Source organism: Rhineura floridana, chromosome 8 (genome assembly GCF_030035675.1).
Source record: "Rhineura floridana isolate rRhiFlo1 chromosome 8, rRhiFlo1.hap2, whole genome shotgun sequence".
Lineage (NCBI taxonomy): Eukaryota > Metazoa > Chordata > Lepidosauria > Squamata > Rhineuridae > Rhineura > Rhineura floridana.
In genome coordinates, this window is record NC_084487.1 from 108,483,241 (window position 1) to 108,508,518 (window position 25,278).

General features: G+C 41.6%; 1 protein-coding gene across 5 annotated transcripts in view; it reads left to right on the top strand.

Annotated features, from left to right (window-relative positions):
- LRRK2 (leucine rich repeat kinase 2) overlaps window positions 1-25,278 on the top strand; it is a 149,538-nt gene that overhangs the window by 7,477 nt on the left and 116,783 nt on the right. For 4 of the 5 annotated variants that reach the window (XM_061640340.1, XM_061640342.1, XM_061640341.1 and 1 more), the window contains exons 4-9: window positions 5,595-5,683; window positions 6,903-7,037; window positions 12,022-12,156; window positions 15,144-15,275; window positions 18,060-18,179; window positions 23,521-23,648. In XM_061640340.1, the coding sequence (XP_061496324.1) occupies window positions 5,595-5,683; window positions 6,903-7,037; window positions 12,022-12,156; window positions 15,144-15,275; window positions 18,060-18,179; window positions 23,521-23,648 (739 nt within the window). The other variant, XM_061640344.1, reaches the window with a different exon arrangement.

Sequence of the window (25,278 nt, forward strand, 5' to 3'; positions counted from 1 at the left end):
GTTACTCCTTGGGACTGATGACTGATATTGTAGTAAACCATTTTCAAGAAGGTAAAAAAAGGAAGTTCTCTTAACATTTTCTTCTTCTTTTTGAATATTTCAATAGCTATTTTGTCATAGAGCTTTCAGGAAGTAGGGAAAGTTAAAGGGTTTCACATCTCTCTTTCAACAGCTTTTGAGAAGGTAGAGTAAACCTTCCTCATTATGTTCTACTGTTGATCTGAATAATGAACTAATCCTTTTCTGTCTCCCCTCACACATTCATGTTGGTACCTACTTCTTGCTATGCTTGTTCATTATGTTTACAGCAGTCCACATTAGCTACTCCTTGGCTCAGAAAAACTGGCCTGCTCTGTTCTGGTTTTCACAGTGTTTGTTCCTTACTGAACACAGAGTTGGATTTGGAGCTTCATGAGTGGAGTTCTGCCTATGAAGTGGGGTGCTGTAGCATCTTGGTGCTCCCTTCTCCTTGCGCTCTTCAAAACTGTGCCACAGAACAGCAAGGAAAATTATGCTTGGAGCTGCAGGGGGAACTAGCATAAATTGTCTCCCCCACTTCTGTTCATGGAAGCCTCTGCTAGACTCAAGCCCCTTCCATTGGCAGAAGGGTGCAACCAAGAATGTTTTACAAGGTAACAAACATACAGTTCTTTAGAAATCGGGAAGAGGAAAATCCATCAATAGATAGAACCACCAAGCTCTAGCAGGTTAGTGCTTTATCTTCATAACATGAGAGAAAGAATTGCCATTCAGGGTGTTTAAATCAACTCCAGTTCTTATGCCAAGAGAAATAGGCTGCATACACACTTACCATTTGTAGCACAAAAATGTAGTATTTCTCACTCCAGAATCATTCATGTTCATCCTTGTCAGAGATTCCCCTGGGTTCCTCAGCCTCACTTCTTGTAAAGCAGGCTTTCTTAACTTTCGCTGCCTCCAATGCCCACAGAATACCTCTTTAAACCCTCCTAGTAGCGTGTATGGAAGACTTCAGGTGTGAGATGACACCATCATTGAGAGACGGTATAAATCTTAAACTATGTTTGTAAGTTTTGTTAAAGGGATATTTTTTACAGAAGGAAATTCTGTTACTTATTTTGGGACCTTACAGGTGTTTGTTGACAGCTTCTAAAGACTCCAGAGACACTGTTGCTATCTCCATCCTCTACGTGGCTCTCCGTTCAGGCCAATTTCCCTAAACCTCCACCGTAGCCATTACTTCCACAACCCAGTCCAGCTAGTGGGGCCAATCTGCCTCTGTGCCCCAAAGCTCCTCTGACTGTGCTTCTGTCTGTGGGACATTTTAGCCAGTGATAATTCCACTTGTGTCAATCCTCTCTGGCAAGACCTTTCTTCAAGGCAACCTCTCAGACCATCTTAGTCACCAGCTCCCTTCTGATCTTCACCAGAACACTATTAGTGATGCCCTGGATAATAATATATAGGCCTCAGTTCATCCCTCAGCTACTCTCACCAACCAACTCCTCACTCCAACTATCACCAATAGTTCTCACTGACTGCTACCCCTGACTGACAGTTAACTCCCAACTGCCTGGACCATCCAGTCAATCAGAAAGAATTTATCTGATCAGACCCGTCTACTAGAATGTTAAAGCAATCATGCCTCTCTGCTCTCAGAACCTGTCACCAAGCAACCACTGCTAAGCAGACTTCCCCTCTGCCCAGTGTCCACCCACCTAATCTCCTCCCCTCCCCCAGGTCAGTTTCACCTATCCTAAGCATGATTGCACAATCCACTGAACTCAAAAAGCATGCAAATGATCAAACCTGCCCTCCCCTCCTCCTCCCTCTTGCCCCCTCCCTCTTGCCCCCTCCCTCTTGCCCCTTCCCCATCATTTGCCCCTTCCCCATCCCTTTCCAGTCCCTTCCTTCCCCCTCACTTCTCCCCTCCCCCCTCCTCCCCATGGCCAGTTTTACCTATCTTAAGCATGATTGCACAGGAGTAAATCCCATTCAACTCAGTAAGCATGCAAATGATCAGACCTGCCCTCCCCTCCTCCTCCCTCCCATCACCTACCTTTTGCCCCTTCCCTCACCCTTTGTTCACCCCTCCCCCTCCCCCTCCTCTCCCAATCCCCTCCGTCCTTCCTCTCCCTTCTCGCCTCCTTTCCTCCTTCCCCCTCCCCTCCCCCTCTCCATCCCCCATGGACAGTTTTACTTATCCTAACCATGATTGCACAGGAGTAAATCCCATTGAACTCAAAAAGCATGCAAATGATCAGACCTGCCTTTCCCCTCCTTCCCTTTTCCTCTCCCTTCCTCCTCCCTTCTTCCTCCTCTCCCTTCTTCCTCCTCTCCCTTCTTCCTCCTCTCCCTTCTTCCTCCTCTCCCTTCTTCCTCCTCTCCCTTCTTCCTCCTCTCCCCTCTTCCTCCTCTCCCCTCTTCCTTCTTCCCCCTCCACTGCCCACTCTAGCCCTCCCTCCCTCTCTCTCTTCTCCTCCTCCCCACCATGGTCAGTTTTACGTATGCTAAGCATGATTGCACGAGAGTAAACCCCATTGAACTCAATAAACATGCAAATGATCAAACCTGCCCTCCTATTCCTCTCTCCTCCTGCCTGCTCCCATCCCCCTCCTCCCTTCTGCCCTGCCTCCCCTCACTACTCCCCCCTCCCCCTCCCCTGTGGTCAGTTTTACCTATCCTAAGCATGATTGTACGGGAGTAAATCCCACTGAACTCAATAAACATGCAAATTATCAGACTGCCTTTCTGTTCCTCCTCCCCTCTTCCTTCTTCCTCCTACCCTGCCCACTCCAGGCCTCCCTCCCCATGGTTAGTTTTACCTATCCTAAGCATGATTGCATGGGAGTAAATCCCATTGAACTCAAGAAACATGCAAATAATCAAACCTGTGCTCCCCCTTCTGCCTGCTCCCCTCCTCCCCTCCCCATCCCCTGTGGTCAGTTTCGCCTATCCTAAGAATGATTTGCAGGGGAGTAAAAACTACTAATTCCATCAGCATGCAAACAATCCATTCTCAGCAAACTTGCACAGGATTCCATTTCATACCTCCCGGATTAAAAAGCAGAGAAATTCACTAATAGGCACAGAACCCTTGTGTAAAAGTGCATCAATTTAACTTGAATGCTAATGCCACCTACACAATCTATTTATTTATTTATTTATTCTTGGATTTATTAGTCGCCCATCTGGCTGGTTACCCAGCCACTCTGGGTGACGTACAAAACAGAATAATACATTAGACATTAAGCATACCATAAGCATTAAAATATTAAAAGATACAGTACAAGTATCAACCCATCCCAAAAGCCTGCCTGAAGAGCCAGGCCTTTAAAGTCCGGTGGAAGCTCATCATAGAGGGGGCATGTCGGAGATCATTTGGGAGGGAGTTCCATAGGGTGGGGGCCAATATTGAGAAAGCCCTCTCTCTGGTCCTCACCAGCCTAGCTGATTTAACCGGTGGGATCGAGAGAAGGTCTTGAGTGGCTGATCTTGATCTAGAGTTGTATATGATTTAGAATTAGGGGTGAGCAGTATGGTGGCCATGTTTGCCAATGTTACTAAATTATTCATGGTGATTAAAACAAAAGAGGTTGCAAGGAGCTCCAAAAAGCATATCTCCAAACTAGGTGAATGGACATTATAATGGCCAATGCAATTCATTGTAAACAAATGTAAAGTTATGCACATTGGGGTAAAAATCCTAATTTTACATATATGCTCATGGGGTCTGAACTGACAGTAAGATGACTAAGCAGGAACAAGACCTTAATGTCATAGTGGATAGCTGTATGAAGATGTTGACTCAGTGTGCTGTGAAAAAGGCAAATTCCATGCTAAGGATTATTAGGAAAGGGACTGAAAATAAAACTGGCAATATAATAATGCTGTTATACAAATCTATGGTATGACTGCACTTGGAATACCGTGTACAGCTCTGGTTGACTCACCTCTAAAAGATAATTTAGAGCTGGAAAATGTTCAGAAAAGGGCTACCAAAATGATCAAGGGATCGAGTGATTCCCCTATGAAGAAAGATTGAAACTGCACTTGGATGTAAAATTAGAGTGATTACAATATGTTGCTACTTAAGCAATGAATTTAGCTGTTGGAAAAAACAAACTTGACCTGCCAAAGATGCATGTTTTTAGCCTGCTATGCTTAAACCACTCTACTTAAGGAAAGGTATGCATGATCAATTAAAAACATAGAGCACATCTAGAATTTTGCTAGAATATATTTCATCTCCTGCTGTTTTATCTTGTGCAAACTGAGAGACTCCTCATGTCCACTGGAAACTATTCTGCAGAATAGTCAGTGCCGTTATTCCACAATTGTTCTGGAGTTTCTTTAGTGTTGCAAAGTGTTGCTGTACACATATTCACAGAAACAGAAGCAAAAGAAAATGATTTACTATAGGAAACTTCACTAAGAGAGGAGGTCAGGTCTCCTGCTCTCCTGGTGCATTCACTATAGCTGCCCAATTTCCCTGCTTTTTAAAGTTTGATAGAAATATCTGTTGGCTATAGGTACATTCATCAACTGCAAGGGTTTTTTGCCTATAAGTGAATATACTTAGAGTCAATTTGTCCCAGGGAAGCTGGAAGTGTCACATAGATCTGAGCCCTGGCACCTCTCTTTTTAGAGATTAGACATCGCCTCTCCTCCCTAGATTGTATTCTGAGACGAGTCCAAAATTTTTTGTTTGAAAGTGACAATGCTGCTACTTTCACCATTACGAAACTGTATGAGAGTACTCCATTTATTTCTGCATCTCTTTATTTTATTTTTGCTGCTTGTGTATAAGTTTATGGAATGCTAAACTAGTAATAATTAGACCCTTTGGGAACACTTCACCCTGATATGTGACAAAGTTTAAAGCTGATGTGAATCTTTGCTTGGATTGTGTCAGTCTGCAGAGTTTAATGATACAAGATGGTTGTATAGGAGACAGTTTTGCCTTGGAGTACCCTGTGCAACATAATAAATATTGACAAGGCACCATGGCAACTTAACAAGCATGAAGCTTAATTAGCGTGTTAGCTGAATCTTTTTTTCTACATGTATCAAACCTCTTAAACAGTAGCTAAATTACTCTTTCTATAGTTAGTGTAAAAAGCAGCTGGAAATCTGAGGATGCTCTTTCTTACTGAGAGATGTTTGACAGTGATTTTAAAATGAATAACTTCATTGTAAGCCTGTGTATGTATCATATAGGTGATTAAATTTGGCCAAGGTGATTGGGGTAGCAGTGTGCCTATGAGCCTAGCTATGTCCTCAGCAACAATGCCCATCTGTTCACCTTGAACACATTTTGGTTCAAGAGTGTATATATACATACAAAAGTGTATATGTGGCAGGGTGGGGAGAATGGTAGGTGGTTTGCATAACATCTTTCTCTGATTATCCAGCAGATCCTTACTTATTTTATTACATTTCTGTCCTACCATACCTCCTTTAGGACAGGTCTTTCCCCTTTTCATCAGGGGTCTATATGGTATGTCATGACTTTTGTTAACTTTAATGTGGAAGAAAGCTACTAGCTTTCTTGAAACCTAATTTTGCATGTTTTGGACTGGCATCAAATTGACTTTTTTCTCTTTTTACTTCAGGCATGTTCTTAAGATGCTTAAAATCCACAATGCAAGCATACACCTTTCAAGAGTTGGCCTCAAGGCATTAAATCTGCTTCTCTCTTCAGGTACTGCCTTTCCCAAATGGTATAATTTCTTAGGTTTTGAACACTGTACATAATGTTGGCAGCTTTCAGGGTGTGTGATGGCCTTGCATTTTACTTAACACCTCAGTTCCTGAAACATTTTCAAGATTGCAGGAAAAAAATGAACTATTAGTTGTTGTTTAATCTATATTGTATTGGTTAATACATAACTCCACTTAACCCATCCCCCAGAGCTGTGATCCGATGCAACTCAAGACATAAATAAAAAGGAGAGAAAAGTAAGTGTGTATGTGCAGGTGCATCTCTATCCTATTTCTGCATTGAGCAGGCAGCTGCTCTAGCATTTGATAGAACTTGTTCAAACATGCAGCCAGATGCATTAGTTGCGAAAGGAAGGAGCTGAGCTGGATGGGTCTGTGGTTTACTTTAAGGTCCTAAAAGGAGACCCCAGAGAACAGTGGAGGGAAAGCCTTCTAAAACACAGGAATTGTTCTATCATTCTCCAGTACTATTTATCTGGAAGGAGGAGGTAGCAACCCTCTTTATGCTCTTAAGAGAGGAGGAGGAGAGAGGTCTTTACACAACCTTTTCCCCTGAGGTGGAGGCATTTCTTTCCCTAGTAAAGAAAGGATTCATAGAGGTTTGTTTTGCATTGTGAGAACTTGGGCCCTATGGACTTCAAAGTAAACATGTAAACTGTTACTTTGCTGAGGGACACAAGCTTTATGTGTATTTTTTGTACATCGGGAAGTCTCTCTCTCTCTCTGTACACATATACACATACCCAACTATGTTTTCTTGCTTAAATTCTGCACTGCACATTGTCAAATTATGTAGATATGCAAAATAAGGGTAAAACGGCTGCTAACAGTTTTACTCTTGAGAATATTTCTATTGCTTTTGATGTTAACAGTAATGGATTAACAGTAAGGTTAAGGAAGGCTTTTCAAGTACCTAGATATAGCTATTGTTGTTCTGAAATTGCGTTATGTTCATTTGGTAGTAAGCTCGATCGAATGCAGTGGGACTTCTACTGTGTATAAATATGCATATGATTCCTGTGTAATTTAGGATTGCAGTTTACATGCCTACCTGGGTGTAAGCTCCACTGAGTCTCTGGGACTTATTTCTGACAATCTTATTTTGAGATACTGTTGCATTTTTGAAATCAATTATGATTCTAGGAGGAAATAAATACTTGGTAACCAAATGACCTGCAACTTTTCTTTTGTATTTGTAGATGAAATAACAATTCTTCTCTTGGAGGAAGGAACTGATATATTTTTATTGATATTTGATGCCATGGGTAACTTTTCTGATAATGAAAAGATCCAGAAGTACGGATGTAAAGCCTTGCACATGCTTTTAGAAAAAGGTAAATAATGTGAACAAGTATTTTTGCTCTTCAAGGTCTTGGTGTTGCTTGATGAAGCAGGAAAGGGGCCTGTGAGATAAGGAAGAAAAAGTTTTATAGTTAAATTTCCAACTGAATCATTTCAGTGATTCATTTTCCAAGCACCGTTTTGCATTGTCAGCCAATGTAGGGGCAAAAGTCATTTTGGGAAGGTAGCAATGATAACCTGCAATTGTAAGTTGCTGCAGCATGTTTCGGGAAAGGACAGTTGATTAGCTAAGGCGATCTTGATTAAAGAAACCACCTTAAATGATCTTATATCGTGGAATCAAAATATCCTTAAAGTCTTCCTTAGGTTGACAGCTGCGTGAGTATGTGGATTTCCGTATGATCCATCATCATTTCTGCAGAGAGCTACAGATTGTTCATTAAGTAACGATGCATATTCCAGATACTTTGATGTTGAGTAGATACCACTGCAGCCTTTAACTATCTTGTCTGTCTGCTGTTTGGTGTAAAAACATACCCCCCCTTCCTTTTCAATACTTTCCCCACTATGCCAAGCACTGAGAAACCCAAGATATGCAAAAGAGACAAGACACTGTGGTGCTATTACCTTTACTGTAGCTGTATTGATGGCTGGGAAGTTTTGTGGTTGCTCAGACCAGCTGTGAAATGCCTCTGCCGCAGCAGTAGGAGTGGTAATTGTACACAGCCTGTGAACCATGCAATATCTGGGTGTAGCAGAGCTTGACTTGTTAAGCATTCACCCATCATTTTTGTGATTTTTACTTTTAGTTAATAGCACAAAGAAACTGATCAGTTCATGCTGAAAAATCTGTTTTAATCCTGGAAATCGTCTTCTGTTAATTGTAATCTTAAAAATAATTATCTGTAAGCCAAGTAAACAAACTTATTTGATGTTAAAAAGGGGTTATGCAGGATTCTCCATGTGCAGTCCTAGCAAACTTTTAATTTTTAAAAAATCTAGTTTTGTTTGGAGATTGTCAGTCTACTGTTCTCTAATTAAATAGTAGTTCAAAGATCTGTGGCCCTGACGTCTTTTGTTAGGAAGATAATTATAAGCAAAGCTGGAGTTGTAAAAAGATGGTTCATAGGGAAGGGCAGCAGTTCAGCAGTAGAGTGCATGCTTTGCGCGCAGAAGAGTTCAGTCCTTGGCATCTCCATGTAGGGCTGGGAGAGACCCTGGTCTGATACCCTGGAGAGCTGCTGCCAATCACTGTAGATAGTATGGAGCTAGATGGACAAGTGGTCTGACCCGGTGTAGGTCAGTTTCCTATATTCAAAATGCTCCTGGATCACACTCTTGGATGCTGTTAAATAACAAGTCACTTTTGTAGTTATGAGGTTGATTTAATGGAGGGTTAATTCGCCCAGACTCTCCAGTGCTCATCAGGACAGCTGGTATAGCACAGTGGGGAGAAGAGTCTGGCTGGGAGTCCAGAGGCTGTGAGTTCAAATCAAGTCTCCTAGGTGTAAAGGGCCAACTAAAAATCACCCCCACAGAGAGTGGCTCAGGGGTTACGTGCCGTGCCACCTGTGTAGCCGTGGGCAAGCTGCATAGTCTCAAGGAGCCCAGTTGCCCCCCAGCTGGCAGTTGTGGACAAGGAAGGGGCTGGCTTGTGCAGCTGGGGCAAGCTGAGCAGGCCCTAGCCAGCTGGGGAGGACTAGCCTCAGAGGGAGGCAATGGTAAACCCCCTCTGAATACCACTTACCATGAACACCCTATTCATAGGATCGCCATAAGTTGGGATCGACTTGAAGGCAGTCCATTTCCATTTTTTTTCCAGTGCTCATGAGCCCTCAACAACTGTTCTTGGCATCAGGGCTGATGCTTAGAATATATGGTGGTTTTTACAGAGTGCCTTTCTCTCACCTAATAAGTAGGGATGGAAAATTCTGTCCATTTGGTTCTCTCACGTTTTCATTTTTCCAGTCTTAAATTCAGTTCTCCACATTTCTGCAGCAATTTGTGAATTCTTTTTTTTTTTAAATCATGAAAATTCTCCAGCATTGTGGTGCAAATTTCTCCTGTGTCACACATTTTTGTAGGCAGTTTTGACTCATGTACATATTGCTGGAAGTAATTTCTCATCATATAATGCATTTTTGTATGTGATTTTCACTCATATATTCATTTTTATGCAGAGTTTCCCCATACATACTTTTTTGGCAAACATTGGTTGGTTGGCGAACTGCATTGCATAATTCAAATGTGCAAATTTCAAAGGATGGCTGTGTTTCAGTTTTCATATTGTTTTAGAAAGTGTGAATTTGATAGATTCAGCTTCAAATGCAAACTGAATCGAATTTCTCACCCATCTGCACTAATGACTAGCCACTGCTTATGTCCAAATAAGTAGGATTCTGTTTCTAAGGGAAATTGCATGGCTTCCAGGCAGGCTTCAGCACTGGAACCTCGCTGCTTAGAAACTGATTGTGTCCCAGAGCCATTCTTCTTCATAATAAAATCTACAGGATGCCTTAATGCAGACAAAGCTTCCTGTTCTAAATTTCGTAGTTGGGTACAAGTTGCTATTAAACTGAAGTAATCTCTGCCCTGCTGCAGCTCTCCTAAGTAGCCATTTTCCTTAATTTTATTATTATTATTATTTGATTTATATCCCACCCTTCCTCCTAGTAGGAGAAATGTAAGCAGATACAGTAAGCAAATAGAGGGGGAAATGACAAATGTAAGTCTGAGAGTCACATCTGTTCTGCTGATCATTCATGTACAGCTAAGCTGTGTAAATCCTTTGAAGAAGACCTCAACCTCTTTCTTCATCCTCATGAACCACATCCACCTACTTCCCCATATTTTGTTTTGTAGAGAGTAAAGTCAAAACCCACAAAAGCCAACAAGTATAGCATGATTTATTATTGTTGTTGTTATTATTATTAGTATTATTATCTTTGTCTTTATTATTATCTTTATTTTTACCCTGCCCTGTTTTCCAAACTGGAACTCAAGGCGGCTTCCAGATAAAAATACATGTAATTAAGAACATACAATGGTCCAAATTAAATAGAATTAAACTATTTGCAATATTAAAACCAATTTAATAATTTTAGTATATTATGTATATTTGTTTGTCATGATTATGCAGAGCCAGCAGCTGAAAGCTAACACCCCTGCTATAACTTCACTCAGTGTTGCAATTCTGTCCTGCATACTTAAGGTTCTTGACAAACATTTCCAGTTGTAGAGGAAAAGAGGTTCATTATTAAGGAAATACTTAATAGCATGAGAGTGCCAGGCTTCTGCTTCACAATAAATAGGCCAGCTAAGAAACCCAGTTTTGAAACAGACCAATGAAACAGTTGTTAATCATAAATGCCATATTGTTCAGGGGAATGGTAGCTACCCTATTATATGGAGAATGGGGAAAGTGTAATAGAGGTGTGTGTGTATGTGTTGGGAAAAAATACAGCTCTTAGTTTTTTAGAGAAAAAGGATAAGTAGTTCTTCCAGCTAATTCTGTTACCTTTGCTGTTCACCTAGATGGGAATTGAGGAAGATGAAATGAACTTTTAGGAGAGTGCACATGAACCATGGTGAAGAGATCAGGATGGGGACAGGGGCTGTACACTCCCCCAATTTAAGGGATCAGAAGCATTACAGTGTGCTTCAGCCCTGGAACAGAACTCATTTGTACTTCCCTGGACAAGGGTACACTGACAGAAGGGAAAGTAGAAGAGAGCCATTCCGTTTATTATTTATTAGATTTATATCCCACCGTTCCTCCCAGTAGGAGCCCAGGTTTAGTCTAGCAATACTGTAAGCACCTTGCACTATATCATTCTTGCAGTTATTTGAAAGGTTTATGTTAAAATTCTAAGTTGGGAGTGATTGTGGCCTTAACATTGCCACCAGAAGGGGCAAGGGACACACACTATGCTTTAGTGGTCCCAGTTGCCAGGGGATGGGAATTAGAAATGTTAGAAATGTAAATGTAAAAAAGGGGGGATTAGGAATGTAAGAAAGGGAATAGATATAAGAAAATTCCCGAGGGAATTGGAATACAGAAGAGTAATTACATTTGGGGGGAAATGTTGCTGTGTCCTCATAGGCTTAGGTTGAGACAGTGACTGTGTACAGGAAAAAGCAGTTATTCATGAACACTATATTTGGATGAGACAGGAAATAGAAATGCTTTACACTTCCTGTTCCTCTACATCTCTATCCTGTACAAAATTCCCATTTTAAGGACAATTGGTACAGTTCCTAAACAACAGAAAATACATTCCTTGTCCAAAATTAAAAATTATGCATCTTCTACTGCCTGGAAGATGTGCAAGCTGTCCTCATGTTTGGAGTTTTAGCCAGTACAGAAGGTAACTGCAACCAGCCCACAACCCACCTCCAGTGGTCTGCAGTGTAACATTAGAAGACTGAAATCACACAGTCAATAGGGAAAACACATTACTATTGTCCTGTTCATAAAAGAGGAGATATCTTCACCAGCTCAGAGATGTGGAGGATCAGGAAGGATGAACTCCAAGGTGCAGCAGAGAGGGAGGCCAAGAAGGAAGGAAAAAGAAAGGATGATAGGAACTCTCTAATTCAAGAGGGAAATGGGTGGAAATGTTTGGATTTTGGGTCAGGCACGCCTATCTGCAATTGGGTTTGGGAGTCTTCAAGAAATGTTCTCACCCTCCCTGCTGCTGGGCTGAGTGAAGCTATAGCCAGGCTTGTTTCTCCCCAACACCACTCTTGATTTTTCTGCTGAAGTGTTAACTCAGCTGAGTCAGAATTTCACCTCTCCTTTCCTCCCCACACTTTAGAACATTTCAGTTTGCTTTGGAGGGGGGTGGCAAGACTTCCTACTGTCCAGGCTCAGAAGAAAGCATGGATAGTGGATTGGTGCCAGCCGAGTACTCTGTCCTAGATACATCCTCAGTTTATCTTCCGGGAATACAATTTGACAGTTGTGTCAATGATCTTACATCTATCCTTTATTTACATCTGTATTTTAAAATTCAGTTCCAGAGGAGCAGCTGACTGAATTTGTTGAGAACAATGATCATACAATCATACTGCAAGTGTTCAAAAAATTCCCAAAGAAAGAAAATGTAATACTCCTTGCACTGTTGTCTTTACATTCATTGGCTGAACCACGTAAGTATGATAGTTTTTATTATTTAGAATGTGGGTGGAATGAGGGTGTGCATTGATAAGTTAATCATTCATTCTTGTCTGAGCTTGTAAACTGTGTCCTTTGACCAAGGGCTGTTCTTAAAAAAGATATTGTTGGTATACTCTGATCTGCATTTGATGTCTGAAAATTATTTCTGCGCTCAAAGATGGGTGCCACCTTTGTTTATTCCTATTTTTTGAACTGCAGCATGACAGAAGGGATGGTAACCTGGTGGCAGAGCACATGCTTCTTGCAGAAAGCCCCACATTCAGTTGCTGACATCTCCATGTAGGGGTTGGAAATACACTTCTCCGAAACCCTCTGCCAGCCAGCATAGACAGTACTGAGTTAGATGGACCAACGTTCTACTCTGTACTAGAGCTGTACTGAAATCCCCATCCACTTTGTGGAGCTATTTGTACTCCATGAAAGCAGGGGCTAGAGGCTGTCAGCTGTGTGTGTGGGTAAATTTTACAAACTCTTCTTTGGGTGGATTACCTTGCTTTTATATGAGGTGGCTGAGGGTTTTCCCTCCCTCTTCATTTCACTTTTTAAAAAAGGTTTGCTGCTGCTTGTAGCAATGACAGGGTTCTCCGCAGCCTCCTGGCCACATTTTCTGCACCATGGCACTCATGGGTATAACATTTAGTATGAGCACTGTATGTTCCTAATGCAGACATTAAGCAGGCAAAGCTTCTCTTGGCATGGAGATATATGGTGAAAAAAACCCAAAATGTATGAAACAGGACTAAGCACAACTGGCTGGCTCAACACAACATGCTGAGATTATTTCTTGTGGGTGTGAGTTTTAGAAATGATGGCTGCTGGCACTGTTTCCCACCCTGCCTACAACTAGCTTACTGTAGCTACAGTGGAAAACATTTGAAAACAAAGATTTCTCAGAATTCTGTTTTGAATATTATAGTTGTGCGGTGAAACTCTGTGTGTGCTCACAAGATATTGTGAACGTTCTGTACAGAATGCAAATGTAACCATGTTATCTATCAATAGAAATGCATATGATTATTTTTATTATGCACACTTTAGTGTTACAATGAATTAAGGGATCTGAGATGAGCCACAGCTCACTGGGAGAGCATAGGTCCGGTCTCTAACATCTCCAGGTAAGGTGAGGAAAGACTCCTTTCTGAAACCATGGAGAGCTGCTGCAGTCAATATATATAATACTGAGCTAGGTGGACCCAGTGGACTGACTCGGTATAAGGCAGCAGCTGTGTTCCTAAGAGTAGTAATACCCACATTTAATGATGGATTAAAAACAACTTTTGCCTAACGGTTTTACCAAAAAAACCACTATTTGACGTGCAACAAAATTAGGAGTGATAGTAGAGAATAATATTTCAGGTTTCATCCAAAACTGAAAGAGTATTTCTAAAAGTTTTAGTTAGTAAAAATTTAGTATTTTTAACATTAAAATAATGTTCTATGGTGGAGACTGCACCATCCAACATCTTCGGGCGGACTGTTCTGACTGTTTTCTACTGATTGTTATCCACTGCACTTGATTATGATTCCACACACGCATGGAATCCTGTAAGGGTTAAGACGGACAAAGTGGTTGCAAACAGCTACACCATAGTTTAGTTTGATGTAAAGAAGCCTCAGGCATGACTTCTCCCTTCCTCCCCGCCTGCCCAGTGTGACCAAGAGAATGAATTCAGAATCTTTGATTCCTGTTTTTTGTTTAAAACAGCTTGTCATTTCATCTAAACTGATAAACTATGATCAATGTTAATTATGGTGTATTTGAAACAAGCCATCTTGAAGCTATGGTTTAATATGATACTAAAATAAATAAATGTATATAATTTTATATTTATAAAATTATATTTCACCAGGGATCCCCCAGGCATTGTGTGAGTTCAACTTCCTCTTGGTTTGCAATTTAAATGTGAAAATGGCTGATAAGAAAATTCAAATGCTGGCTCACATCAGTTTTGCCCTCTTCCTCTATGCTCTAAGTAGGCTCTCCACTCTCCATTTTTAAAAGAGCCATGTGTGCATTTGATTCATTTAATTTATTGCACGTATCTGGCTTTTCCTTACCGAGGGAAACCCAAAATGGCAAATAGGAGACAACTCAATTAACACTAAATATCAGAATAATCAATGGAACACAACATAACATATATCAAATATAAAACAAGTTGAAGCCGTGTGTGTCAAAACAATAATACAATAAATCTATTAAATCCATAATTCAACAACATGTTCTCCTGGCTTTGATGTCCCCATACTTGCGTCGATTTGTGCAATGATGGGATCTGCTTCTCCATGGGATGATCCAGTACCAGAAAAGTCCAAAATTATCTTGGTGATATGATTTGATAACAACTTGTTTATGGTGGTAACAGATTTGATCAACTGGCATCTTGAAATTAACCACCTTTATTTAGAAGTAAGTTTCATTGATTTACAAGTAACATATTTATTTATTTATTTGTTTATTACATTTATACCCCGCCTTTCTTTTCATGAAACCCGAGGCGGCTTACATATGGTTCCCAGGCGGTCTCCCATCCAGGCACTGACCACACCTGACAGCTGGCCTTATGTGCCTTTGGACCATAGCCATACTTCACTAGTATGCTTCAGTATGCTTCAGATTACAGCCTTAGACAATATGTGAAACAGAGGAAACACAAGTCGTTAGGCGTGCAGTAAATAATAGTATGATGAAAAAGCTGTAAGTTGTATTTCTCTTTATTAGGCAAGAGAAATCTACTGAAGAAACTTGTCACAATTTCATGTTAATTTTTATTAGCTGCAGATTTTTTAAAAAATAACTTATTCTCCTATAATAGGATGTTTATGATAGTTTTCTACCTGTGCTCTCTCTGTTTAAAGATCTCTCAAAAAACCCACATTCATGTTAGTTAAACAAAACTTGTGCATGAATCTTTTCCCCTCTCATCTCAAGTAAGTTTATTCTTTCTGTTGTGTTTAGCTAGCAATGTGGAAGTCCTTATGTCTGGCAATGTGAGATGTTACAATGTCATCGTTGAGATGATGAAAACGTTCCCCAACACTGAACCAATTCAGGAAGTGAGCTGCTGCATGTTGCACAAACTTACACTAGGTAAGTCTTGAACAAATAACATGTTCTCCAGTGGGCACCAGGACATCCCCAAGTGGGTATTGTCTTCCTTGCTAGTGCTTGAGGCAGGAAACAGTTAACACTCCAAACAGAGTGTTACCGCGGCCCCTCCCACAGAGTGCTAGGTCTGAACCATTGAAAACTTCTACGTTACGAATAATGCCATTCAAAGTGTTATTCCTGGTAGCAATAACATCAGCTAGACGAGTGTCTGAGCTGGGAGCTCTCAACACATCTATATATTTTCCATACCGACAGAGTCGTATTGAGAACATATTCTGCTTTTGTTCCAAAAGTTAATACAGCTTTTCACCGTCAGCAGGAATTAGTATTGCCAACATTTTGTCCTTCACCAAAGCATCCTCTAGAGCATGCTTGGCATTCATTAGATGTGAGGAGAGCACTTAAATGGAAATGGACTGCCTTCAAGTCGATCCCGACTTATGGCGACCCTATGAATAGGATTTTCATGGTAAGTGGTATTCAGAGGGGGTTTACCATTGCCTCCCTCTGAGGCTGAGAGGCAGTGACTGGCTCAAGATCACCCAGTGAGCTTCATGGCTGTGTGGGGATTTGAACCCTGGTCTCCCAGGTCGTAGTCCAACACCTTAACCACTACACTACACTGGCTCTTACTTAAGGTATATATAAATAGGACAAGGCCGATAAGGCACACTGATTCCTTGTTTGTTTCTTACCATCCAACTACTCTGAGTAAAAAGGTGTCCTCTTCTACTTTAGCAAGATGGATTAAGGGCTGCATTGTCTTAGCATACAGTTCTCTAAACATATCATTGCCTTCAGGTATTGTTGCTCATTCGACAAGAGCAGCAGCTGCTACTGCAGCTTATTCAACAAATGCACCTCTTCAAGAGATTTGTTGGGCGGCCACCTGGGCAACCCCAAATACTTTTACTAAACATTATAAAATAGATATTTATGCGTCAGCTGAGGCAGCCTTTGGGAGGTGAGTTATTCAGCAGGTGCTGAAAGATCATTATGTACCCACCCAATCAATCCACAGGTCAGCTCTGGAACATCCCATTTGGGGGTGTCCTGGTGCCCACTGGAGAAGGAACCGTTTTACTCACCAGAAAGGTGTTTCTCTGTGGGCACCAGGATACCACCAAGGCCCACCCTGGGATGCAAATGACAGTAAACATTATAATGGAACGGGTGGAGACTGAAGGGTCAATGATCAGACCTAGCACATGTACAAGTCAGTAGAGGGTGGAGACTGAATAGTTATTTATTACAACTGAAGATGTGCAAGTTGTTCGTTTCATGTTATTTATGGTTAATATTGTCAGTGTCTTTATACGTGTATAAGTTTATATTTTTTGAGCTTGGCCAGACGGCGAACTAGCACTCTGTGGAAGGGCCATGGTAATGGTCTGTTTGGAGTGTTAACTCTTTCCTGCCTTGAGCACTGGTAAGGAAGACAATACCTACTTGGTGGTGTCCTGGTGCCCACAGAGAAACACCTTTCTGGTGAGTAAAATGGTTCCATCTTTATTTAGCATGGGTGAGGTTTCTAGTGCAAACTTGATTTCATCTGGTGAGAGAAGTAGTATACAAAAAGGGTGTAAAATGTGCTCCATGAACATAGTGAAGCTTCTGAAACCCCTCTTTCTCAGGCAGTGTTTTCTGCTGCCTGACAAATCTTTCCTGAATCTCAGGGGACTTTGGGAAGCAGTCTCCAATGCAGTATGTGATAATTCAGGATAGCTGTAAAGCCCCAGTTGAATGCACAGAAATGCTCAGTGCACACCTGGGGGGTTCTTTGGATTTTGGACAACTGCATAATCTGAAATAGTCTGAGGTCTTACTTATTCAGGCATTTGTTTATCCAGGGATAGATGCATAATGCAGGGCTTCCCAAACTGTGATCTGTGAACCACCAGTGGTCCACAAGCTTCATTCAGGTGGTCCACGGCATGTCCTTGTGAAATAGTCATATTGATTTTTAATTGTATTTTTATTGCTTCTTTTATTCCTTATATTGTATTGCAATAAAATACAATAAGAAACAAAAGAAGCAATAAAAATACAATTAAAAATCATCCAGCATCTAGCATAGCACATTACAATGGCTACAAAAGGCAGAAAAATCATTAAGTGGTCTGCCAAGACCAAGTGATACGTGGGGGGGGAAGTATGGAAGCTATCACTTTAATGGAAAGGAAGAAACCCCTTTGTGTGAGAAGAAGAAATCCAGGAGGAAACTAATCACATTGGGTCCTCCAAATGTTTGTTGTCCAGCTCTCACCAGTCCCAGCCAGTGTGGCCAGTGGTCAGATTGCTGGGAATTGTAGTCCAGCAGCTTCTGATGGGCCACAGAGCCCTTCTTCTTGGTTGAAAAAGAGAAGACAGTTGCCCACAACTGCAAAAACAAAACCACCAACCCAAAACATTATTGAATAGCTCTGATTCTGAATATGGATCAGGAGGTAGGCAAGGGATTGGAGAGAGTCCCCATCTACTCGACTGTCCGTAAAGCAACAAGGTTTTCCCACTATTGCCACTGTTTATCACGCCAGTTCATGTACCCCTCATCTTGCAACTTTGTCCAAATCCAAACAAATCAGAGTTATTTGAGAGGAGAATTGGAGGGGAGGAACTGATGGAAAAATGTATTTACTTGTTATGGATGTATATTGCTTGTTTCCTATTACAATTAGTGCTGCACAGTATGTGTGTGAAATGCATGCATCCAGTGCTTGCACACAGACTCGGTTATCATTTTGAATCTCTTCTTGCTCACAGAAAATTTTTTCAATATCTTGGTCTTGAATGACGTACATGAAGTCATTGTGAAGGCTGTTGAAAAATACACTGCAAATGCAAAGCTACAGGCTGCAGGTCTGAGTTGCTTGGCTCTTCTCAGTAAGTAACTATAGAAGATAAAATGAATTAAGATTCTCAACACTCTCACAATTTGCTGCTAGAATAATTTTCTTACATGTGACTGCAAAATTAGCATGAACAAAGGTGTAACTATAGCCTTATTCAGTAAGCAAAACTCTATAGCAGCCTTCTCCAGCGTTGTGCCCTCCAGGTGATTTGGACTGCAACTCCCGTCATCCCTGGCCTTTTGTCATGCTGGCTGAGACTGATGGGAGTTGAAATCTAAAACCAGTTGCGGAAGGCTGCTCTAAGTAACTCTTTAAACTCATTGGGGGACCCCCACAACAAAGCCATCATTATGAGGTCAGCTCTCGTTTATTTGTCTTCCGGTTTCTTGAACTCTTGGTCACTTATTATGTATTCCTTTAACAGCCCGTTAATTGCTCCTTGATAGAGCTGATTACCAAAGGTTGCTGCTTGCTGCTGAAAACAGCCTCCTCTTGGTGAAGCATCCATGCCCTTATCACAGGATGGAGGGGAACCTAACCATGTTCCTTATGAAATATTGTTGAGTTTTCCACATCTGAAACTGAATGAGGGTTCCTGCATGATAGCTCTGATCTGTGTAGTGATCCCATGTGTCATGGCTTGGCCATGGGGAGGCTGTTTTGGGTACTATTTCTATGGCACCTCATAACAAATATTTCAGTTCTTGGTCTCCCTTCTTCACTTTCTAGACTCATAACAGCTTCATCACCTCTACACCGCTCAGGCTATCAGACAGGCCACCAACATCCCATGTCAGTTGCACTTCTGCTTCCCTTAGACCTTGAATGTTTCCTCAACCCTTGTGTCATTAGAGCCTTTCTGTGTCCATCCACCCTGCAAGGTGGACAATGTGCCATAGAGTCTCAATTTTTAAAAACTTTTTCCACCACTCTGTATTTTCTCTCTTCCCAGTGTGATGCAAAGAATCCTCACTGTTTGGGGGACTTTTTAAAAAGGAGAGGAAAATGGTCAGCTTCCAGTCATCCTGGAGAGAGGCCAACCATTTCCCCTCTGACATGGAGCTTAAAAGCTGTAACATAAAACCTGAACAGCTAGGCTCATGGAAGACATACCTTAGTAAACAGCCAATCTCCAGTATTCCAATTAGCAAGGCTGAGAGAAAAATATGCAGAGTACAGGATAAAAATTAAATACAAATATTTCCCATCTTTATTTTGGGTGTTGTGAGGGTGAATGACTGACAGCTGAACTTAGCCATTGGGAACATGACCTAGAACAGCAGGTATGAGCATCACATACACTTGTGAGGTTTAGGAGTTTGGTTTATCATGGCTAGGCTGGAGGGTGTCTTTGTAAATAAGAGTGCCATTTCCCCTTTTGCTGGAGCTAGACAGATTTTTAGCAAGTAAGCTTCATTTTTGTGAATTCAAGTGAAGTGTGGTAAATGCATTCTTTGCTTATTCCATGTTAAAGGAGTAGAGTCAGGGTCACTAACCTTTTTGGACCTGGGGGCATACCAGGAATTCGGAGAAACTGTTGTGGGCACCACAAAATATCTGTTTTCCCCAGATAGCATGCCATCACATGGGTTATCTAGTGTCCAAAGGCAAGAATGTACTGAAGTCAAGACCTTGCGACAGGCAAGCCCTTCCCACTCCAGTTCATTCTTGCCTTCGTCCAAGGCTGTTCATATCTCCATAGCGTAAGACTTTAGTGTAGGAATTAGGATTCAGTGTGTGTGTTTGTTAAGTGTGTGTGTGTGTGTGTGTGTGTGAGAGAGAGAGAGAGAGAGAGAGAGAGAGAGTGCGTTGGGACTGGGGATTTTGTTGGTCCCCAGCCCTTGCTGAGGTTTTCCCCTGTTTTTCCTTTTCCAGCCTTTTGGCTTCCCCCCTCCCTTCCTCTCTCCTATAGCTTTTGCGGGGTGGTGAAATGAAATTTAATAGATGAAATGTTAAGAACCCCCCAACACCCTCATGTGCCCCAACACAAATAAAAAAACAGGCAAAAAAACCTGGCCACCCCCCCCCAAATAAGCAATCTCTTCCAAAGCCAAAACCCTTCAATTGAGAAGGCAGGGAACCTTTATGGGCACCAAGGGGTGTGTGCATGAAGGCACTATGATGCCCACGGGCACCACATTGGAGACCCCTGGACTAGAGAGTCACTGGGGTGGGTGAAGATAGGGTTTCTTTAAGAGGCATGAGCTGTCTGCTTTGCTCAGTATGACACCTTGCTGTCTATCTGCCTACCTAGCCTTCTGCTTTGTTAGGCAGTATTGGCTAGTGGGGACACTTCCTGCCTTTTGCTTGAAGCCACCGCCAGCTAAGCCTTGGGTTTCCATGCAACCTGAAAATTCCCACTTTTGTTGGCCTCTCTAATTCACTGTCTACTTTCTTGATTGCAGGACAGGACAAGATGATGATGATGATTGGTCAGGTACCCAAGGGCCACTGCTTTACCTGCATTGTGTCACATCCAAGTTTCATGGACACTCCCATGAAACCTGGATCTGACACAATCCAGTTGAGTAGCGGCCAGATCAAAAAGTGGGTAGGCAGAAATGCAGGGGGCCAGATGAGGAGGCGGATCTGATGAGTGTGCCTGAACTTCCCATCCCCTATAATATGGAATTCTGTGCTCATAAGATTAGACAGATATACACAGATTTTTTTAAACAACTTGTTAGCTTTTTTAACATATCACCTTTGTTTGAGGGAGTATAATAATTTTAACTGACGAGCTAGTCAAGCAGCTAAAACCTTTGAGTAGTGGTCTGTCCTAGACGCATAGTCTTAACAGTCATGAGTTTGCTTTTGATTTTAAAACGTTTTTGTTGTTGTTATTAAATTTTATTTATACCCTGCCTTTCAGCCAAAGGCCCTCAAGGCGGCTTACAAAGAAAAATAAACACAGGTATAAAAATACAATAAAAGCAATACAATTTACAAAAATTAAATAACAAATAATATAATAAATAAAATTAAATAACAAATAACATCATTATCGACCTACTTCAAAGAGGCTTTTGTAAAGGCTTTAAGACAGCTCTGGCACTCCCATTTTCTCAGATGGCAGTGCGGGGGCTGTCTTTAATTAAACATCATTAATTCTGGCTGAAAGAAAAGCAAAGTGTAGATAGTAGGAATACATTTGTTTAAGAATACAAATTTAAATTAACAGCATTCTGTACCAACACATCCATTGCAAACTATAGAAATAGGTTTAATTATGCAATGCTAAAGGTGTTAGTACCAGCATATAAAGCCCTAAGTGGCTTGGGACCCAAGTATCAAAAAGAGTGCCTCCCCTAGTATCACCCGTTTTGGACCCTACGATCGGCAGGTAAGACCTTGGTGGTGGTGCAGCCGGTGAGTGCTGACCTGTGGCACAGCCTTTTCAGGTGTGGCTCCCCGTTTCTGGAATGTCCTCCCCAGTGAGGTATGTCTGTCTCCATCACTTTTAACTTTCTGGAGAAATTTGAAAGTATTCGTGTTTACCTAGGCATTTAATGGCTGAAGATGACTGTTCCTGGCAACCTGAAGATCACTGATGAAAGAATGTTTTTAAACGGTCTTTTACAATATTTTTTTACTGTGTTTTACAATATTTTAAACTCTTTTTAGTATGCTTTTCTTTTCTTTTTGTTTGTCACCATGGGCTCCTTTGGGAGAAAGGATTAGGTGTAAATTCAATAAGTAAATAATGCCAGACTGTACTGATATCAGTGAATGAGTTTCAGCTTTAATAACATTCATTCATTATTTTAAAATATTGAGTGAAACGGTATTTTGCTCAATTTCTGCCAAATGTTCCCACCATAAAAATGTCAGTGTGCCTTTTCTTTTCCTAATGATAAGCGAGTGCCAGGGGAGTAAATCTTTTATCATGTTTCATGTCATATGAAGATTAACAGCAAGAAAACAAATAGTGGATTTTGCAAGCCGTTATGGTTGCTAAGAGAGTTAGGCTGCAATCCAGTACATGTCTACTCAGAGCAAGCTCTATTGGGTTCAATGGGAATTACTCCCAGGTAAGTGTGTATTGCATTGCAGCCATGGCCGGCGCCAGGCATGCCGTGGCCCTCAGGCACCAGTTTGTCTTGAGCCACACCACATGCACGTGCACCACACCTAACTGACTCTCCTGTCTTTTGCAGCTGTGCACACTGGGTTGCCATTAACCAAGATGGCAGCCAAAGTTTACCTAAGGGGCTTAAGCCTCTGCCCCCATCTTGGTTGATGGCAGCAGGGGCATCAGCACTTTAAGGAAACTTTGTTTGGCATCTTGGTTAGTGGCAGCCCTGTGTGCACCAGGGCTGTGGAGTCGGAGTTGTGGAGTCGGAGTCGGGAGCAATTTTGGGTGGAGTTGGAGTTGGTAGAAATGTACCGACTCCAATTCTGACTCCGACTCCTTCATAAATGGCAAATGTATATTAACTAGTAATAACACATTTACTGTAGTAAAATGGTAGCACAAGGCATTTCATCACCACCACGTGAATCCAGAGCTTGGAAAAGTTACTTTTTTAAACTACAGGGATTGGGCTCGTGGGAGTTGTAGTTCAAAAAAGTAACTTTTCCAAGCTCTGGATTTACGTGGTGGTGATGAAATGCCTTGTGCTACCATTTTACTACAGTAAATGTGTTATTACTAGTTAATATACGTTTGCCATTTATGAAGGAGTCGGAGTCGGACAGTAGAAAAATAGAGGAGTCAGAGTCGAAGGTCTGGTGTACCGACTCCACAGCCCTGGTGTGCACAGCCCGCATAGCCACAAAAGACAGGAGAGACAGGTAGGTGGAGCCAGCGAATGGGTGGGCAGCTGGGAAGCTCTCTCTCTGCGATCTGTGGCAGTACTCTGCTGCGGATCACGGAAGGGGAGCACTACTCCTCTCCCACCCTATCAAGGGGCCCCTCAGGGGTCCCTGTGGCCCCAGGGGCCATTGGCCAGGGCCGAACGTGGCCGCCCTTTAGCACTAGCCCTGATTTCAGCCTTGTACTTTAAGCCTGGAAGGATAAATACCCACTGTCTATCACGCAGTGGTCTGAGGATCTTACTATCCTGGCTACATTTGAACATATTTTATATAGACATCAATTTTGTGTGGATCCCTATTTGTACATTTGGAGGGCTTATATTAACTTATATGTTAAGATGGATGGTTATTGATGGTTATTGTATCTGTAATGTGAACTGATGATGGATTTATTAGGATTGTTATTATTCATATCTTGTTTTTTCTTTATGTTCTTGTGGTTGTTGCTGTTATTATTTTCCTTGTTTAAAAAATCATTGTGTTTCATTCTGTACTAGAGTGTGAAGATAAATAGATATTCATATTTTCAAAATGCAAATAACTTTTTTCCAAAGCGGAGACAATATTTTTGAACAGAGATTTGGAAGAAAAAAAGGAAGTGGAACAGGAAGAAGAAAATTTATGTTGGCTGGAAGCCTGTTACAAAGCATTAAAATTGCACCGGAAAAATTCAGATGTGCAGGTAAGAAACTGGGAAACATGGAAATGGAGTGATTTGTACAGGGCTAGGGTCTTGAACGATGTGTCTTATTTAAATTGTAACTAGAACTATCAAATTGGATAAAAATATTATTCTTTAGCATTTCTCTACTGCTAAGCTCTTTATGTCCTGCATTCTTAATTTTCAAATCACGCTTTACAATCCCGAGTGTATCTTATTGTCAGAAAGAGGCTAGTTAGATACTCATTTTACTGTTGTTCTCATCTTACTGGTGGTTATCTGCACACTACTACAATCATAGTTAGACCTGGTTTTAGTGCAGCCCAGAGAGCAGGGTCCACAGCTTGGAGTTTTAGACTTGTCATGCCTCCCCTGTCACCCACTACAACCTGTAGTAGATAAGGACACATTATCTATATTTCCCAAATACACCTTTATGTATAGCAATGCTGCCCTTGCTATAAACCAGGCTTCCAGGCAAGCCTCATCTCACTGTGCCACCTTATATACTTTTCCTAAACGCCACAGCTATTGGTTACTTTCTTCACTTGCTCCTGTAACTCAAGGTACTTTTCACTGCTATAACTGGATACTTTTATACAACACTCTCATTTTTGTTTTGCCATCTTTTATGCTCTTTAGTAGCTGGCCAGTAACCAGACATGTTTTTGAAAACAAACAAATGTATTTAAAGACCAGTGTTTACTTTAGCAAGAATCCTTTTGCTTCAGCTGTTTCAATTATACGTTCCTCCCTTTAATACAGTCTACACAATCACTTACTCAGCTAAAGGTGAAGGTGAAGGTGTCCCTGCACTTATAGTGCAAGTCATTTCCAACTCTTAGGGTGACATCTTGCAATGTTTACTAGGCAGACCATATATATGGGGTGGGATTGCCAGTTCCTTCCCTGGCCTTTCTTTACCCCCCAGCATATGCCAGGTACTCATTTTACCGACCACGGATGGATGGAAGGCTGAGTGGACCTCGACCCCTTTTACCGGAGATTCGACTTCCTCCTTCCGTTGGAATCGAACTCCGTCCGTGAGCAGAGCTTTGGCTGTGTTACCGCCGCTTACCACTCTGCGCCACTCAACTACCAATACCAATATCAGCATGCTTGCCTAATACTTCAACACAACTCCCACCCACTCTTCCTCCAAAGTCAAACCCTATCTGCTGTTCAACTGCCAACCCTTCAAAATATAAACCAGTCATTCCACATTCAGCCAGCCTATCACATGCAGCATGCACTGACATTCCATCCACTCATTCCCCCTTCCTAACACTCGCCACTTGCCAAAATAACCTGTTAAGTATAACTTACCATATTTACTATAATACAGAGACATTAAAACATTATTACTTGGTGAGATGGATATTGGAGGCACTGTTTTGCAGTGGTTCCAATCCTATCTCCAGTGTTGTTTACAGAGACTAGCATTGGGAGATTGTCTTTCAGCCCCCTGGTAGTTGTGCTGTGGGGTGCTACAGGGTACCATCTTGTCCCCCATGCTTTGTTACATCTATATGAAGCCATTGGGAGCGGTCATCTGGAGATTTGGGGCGAGGTGTCAGCAGTACGCTGACAATGTCCAGCTCTATTTCTCTGAACATCTGAATCGGGAGAGGCAGTGCAAGCCCTGGACCGC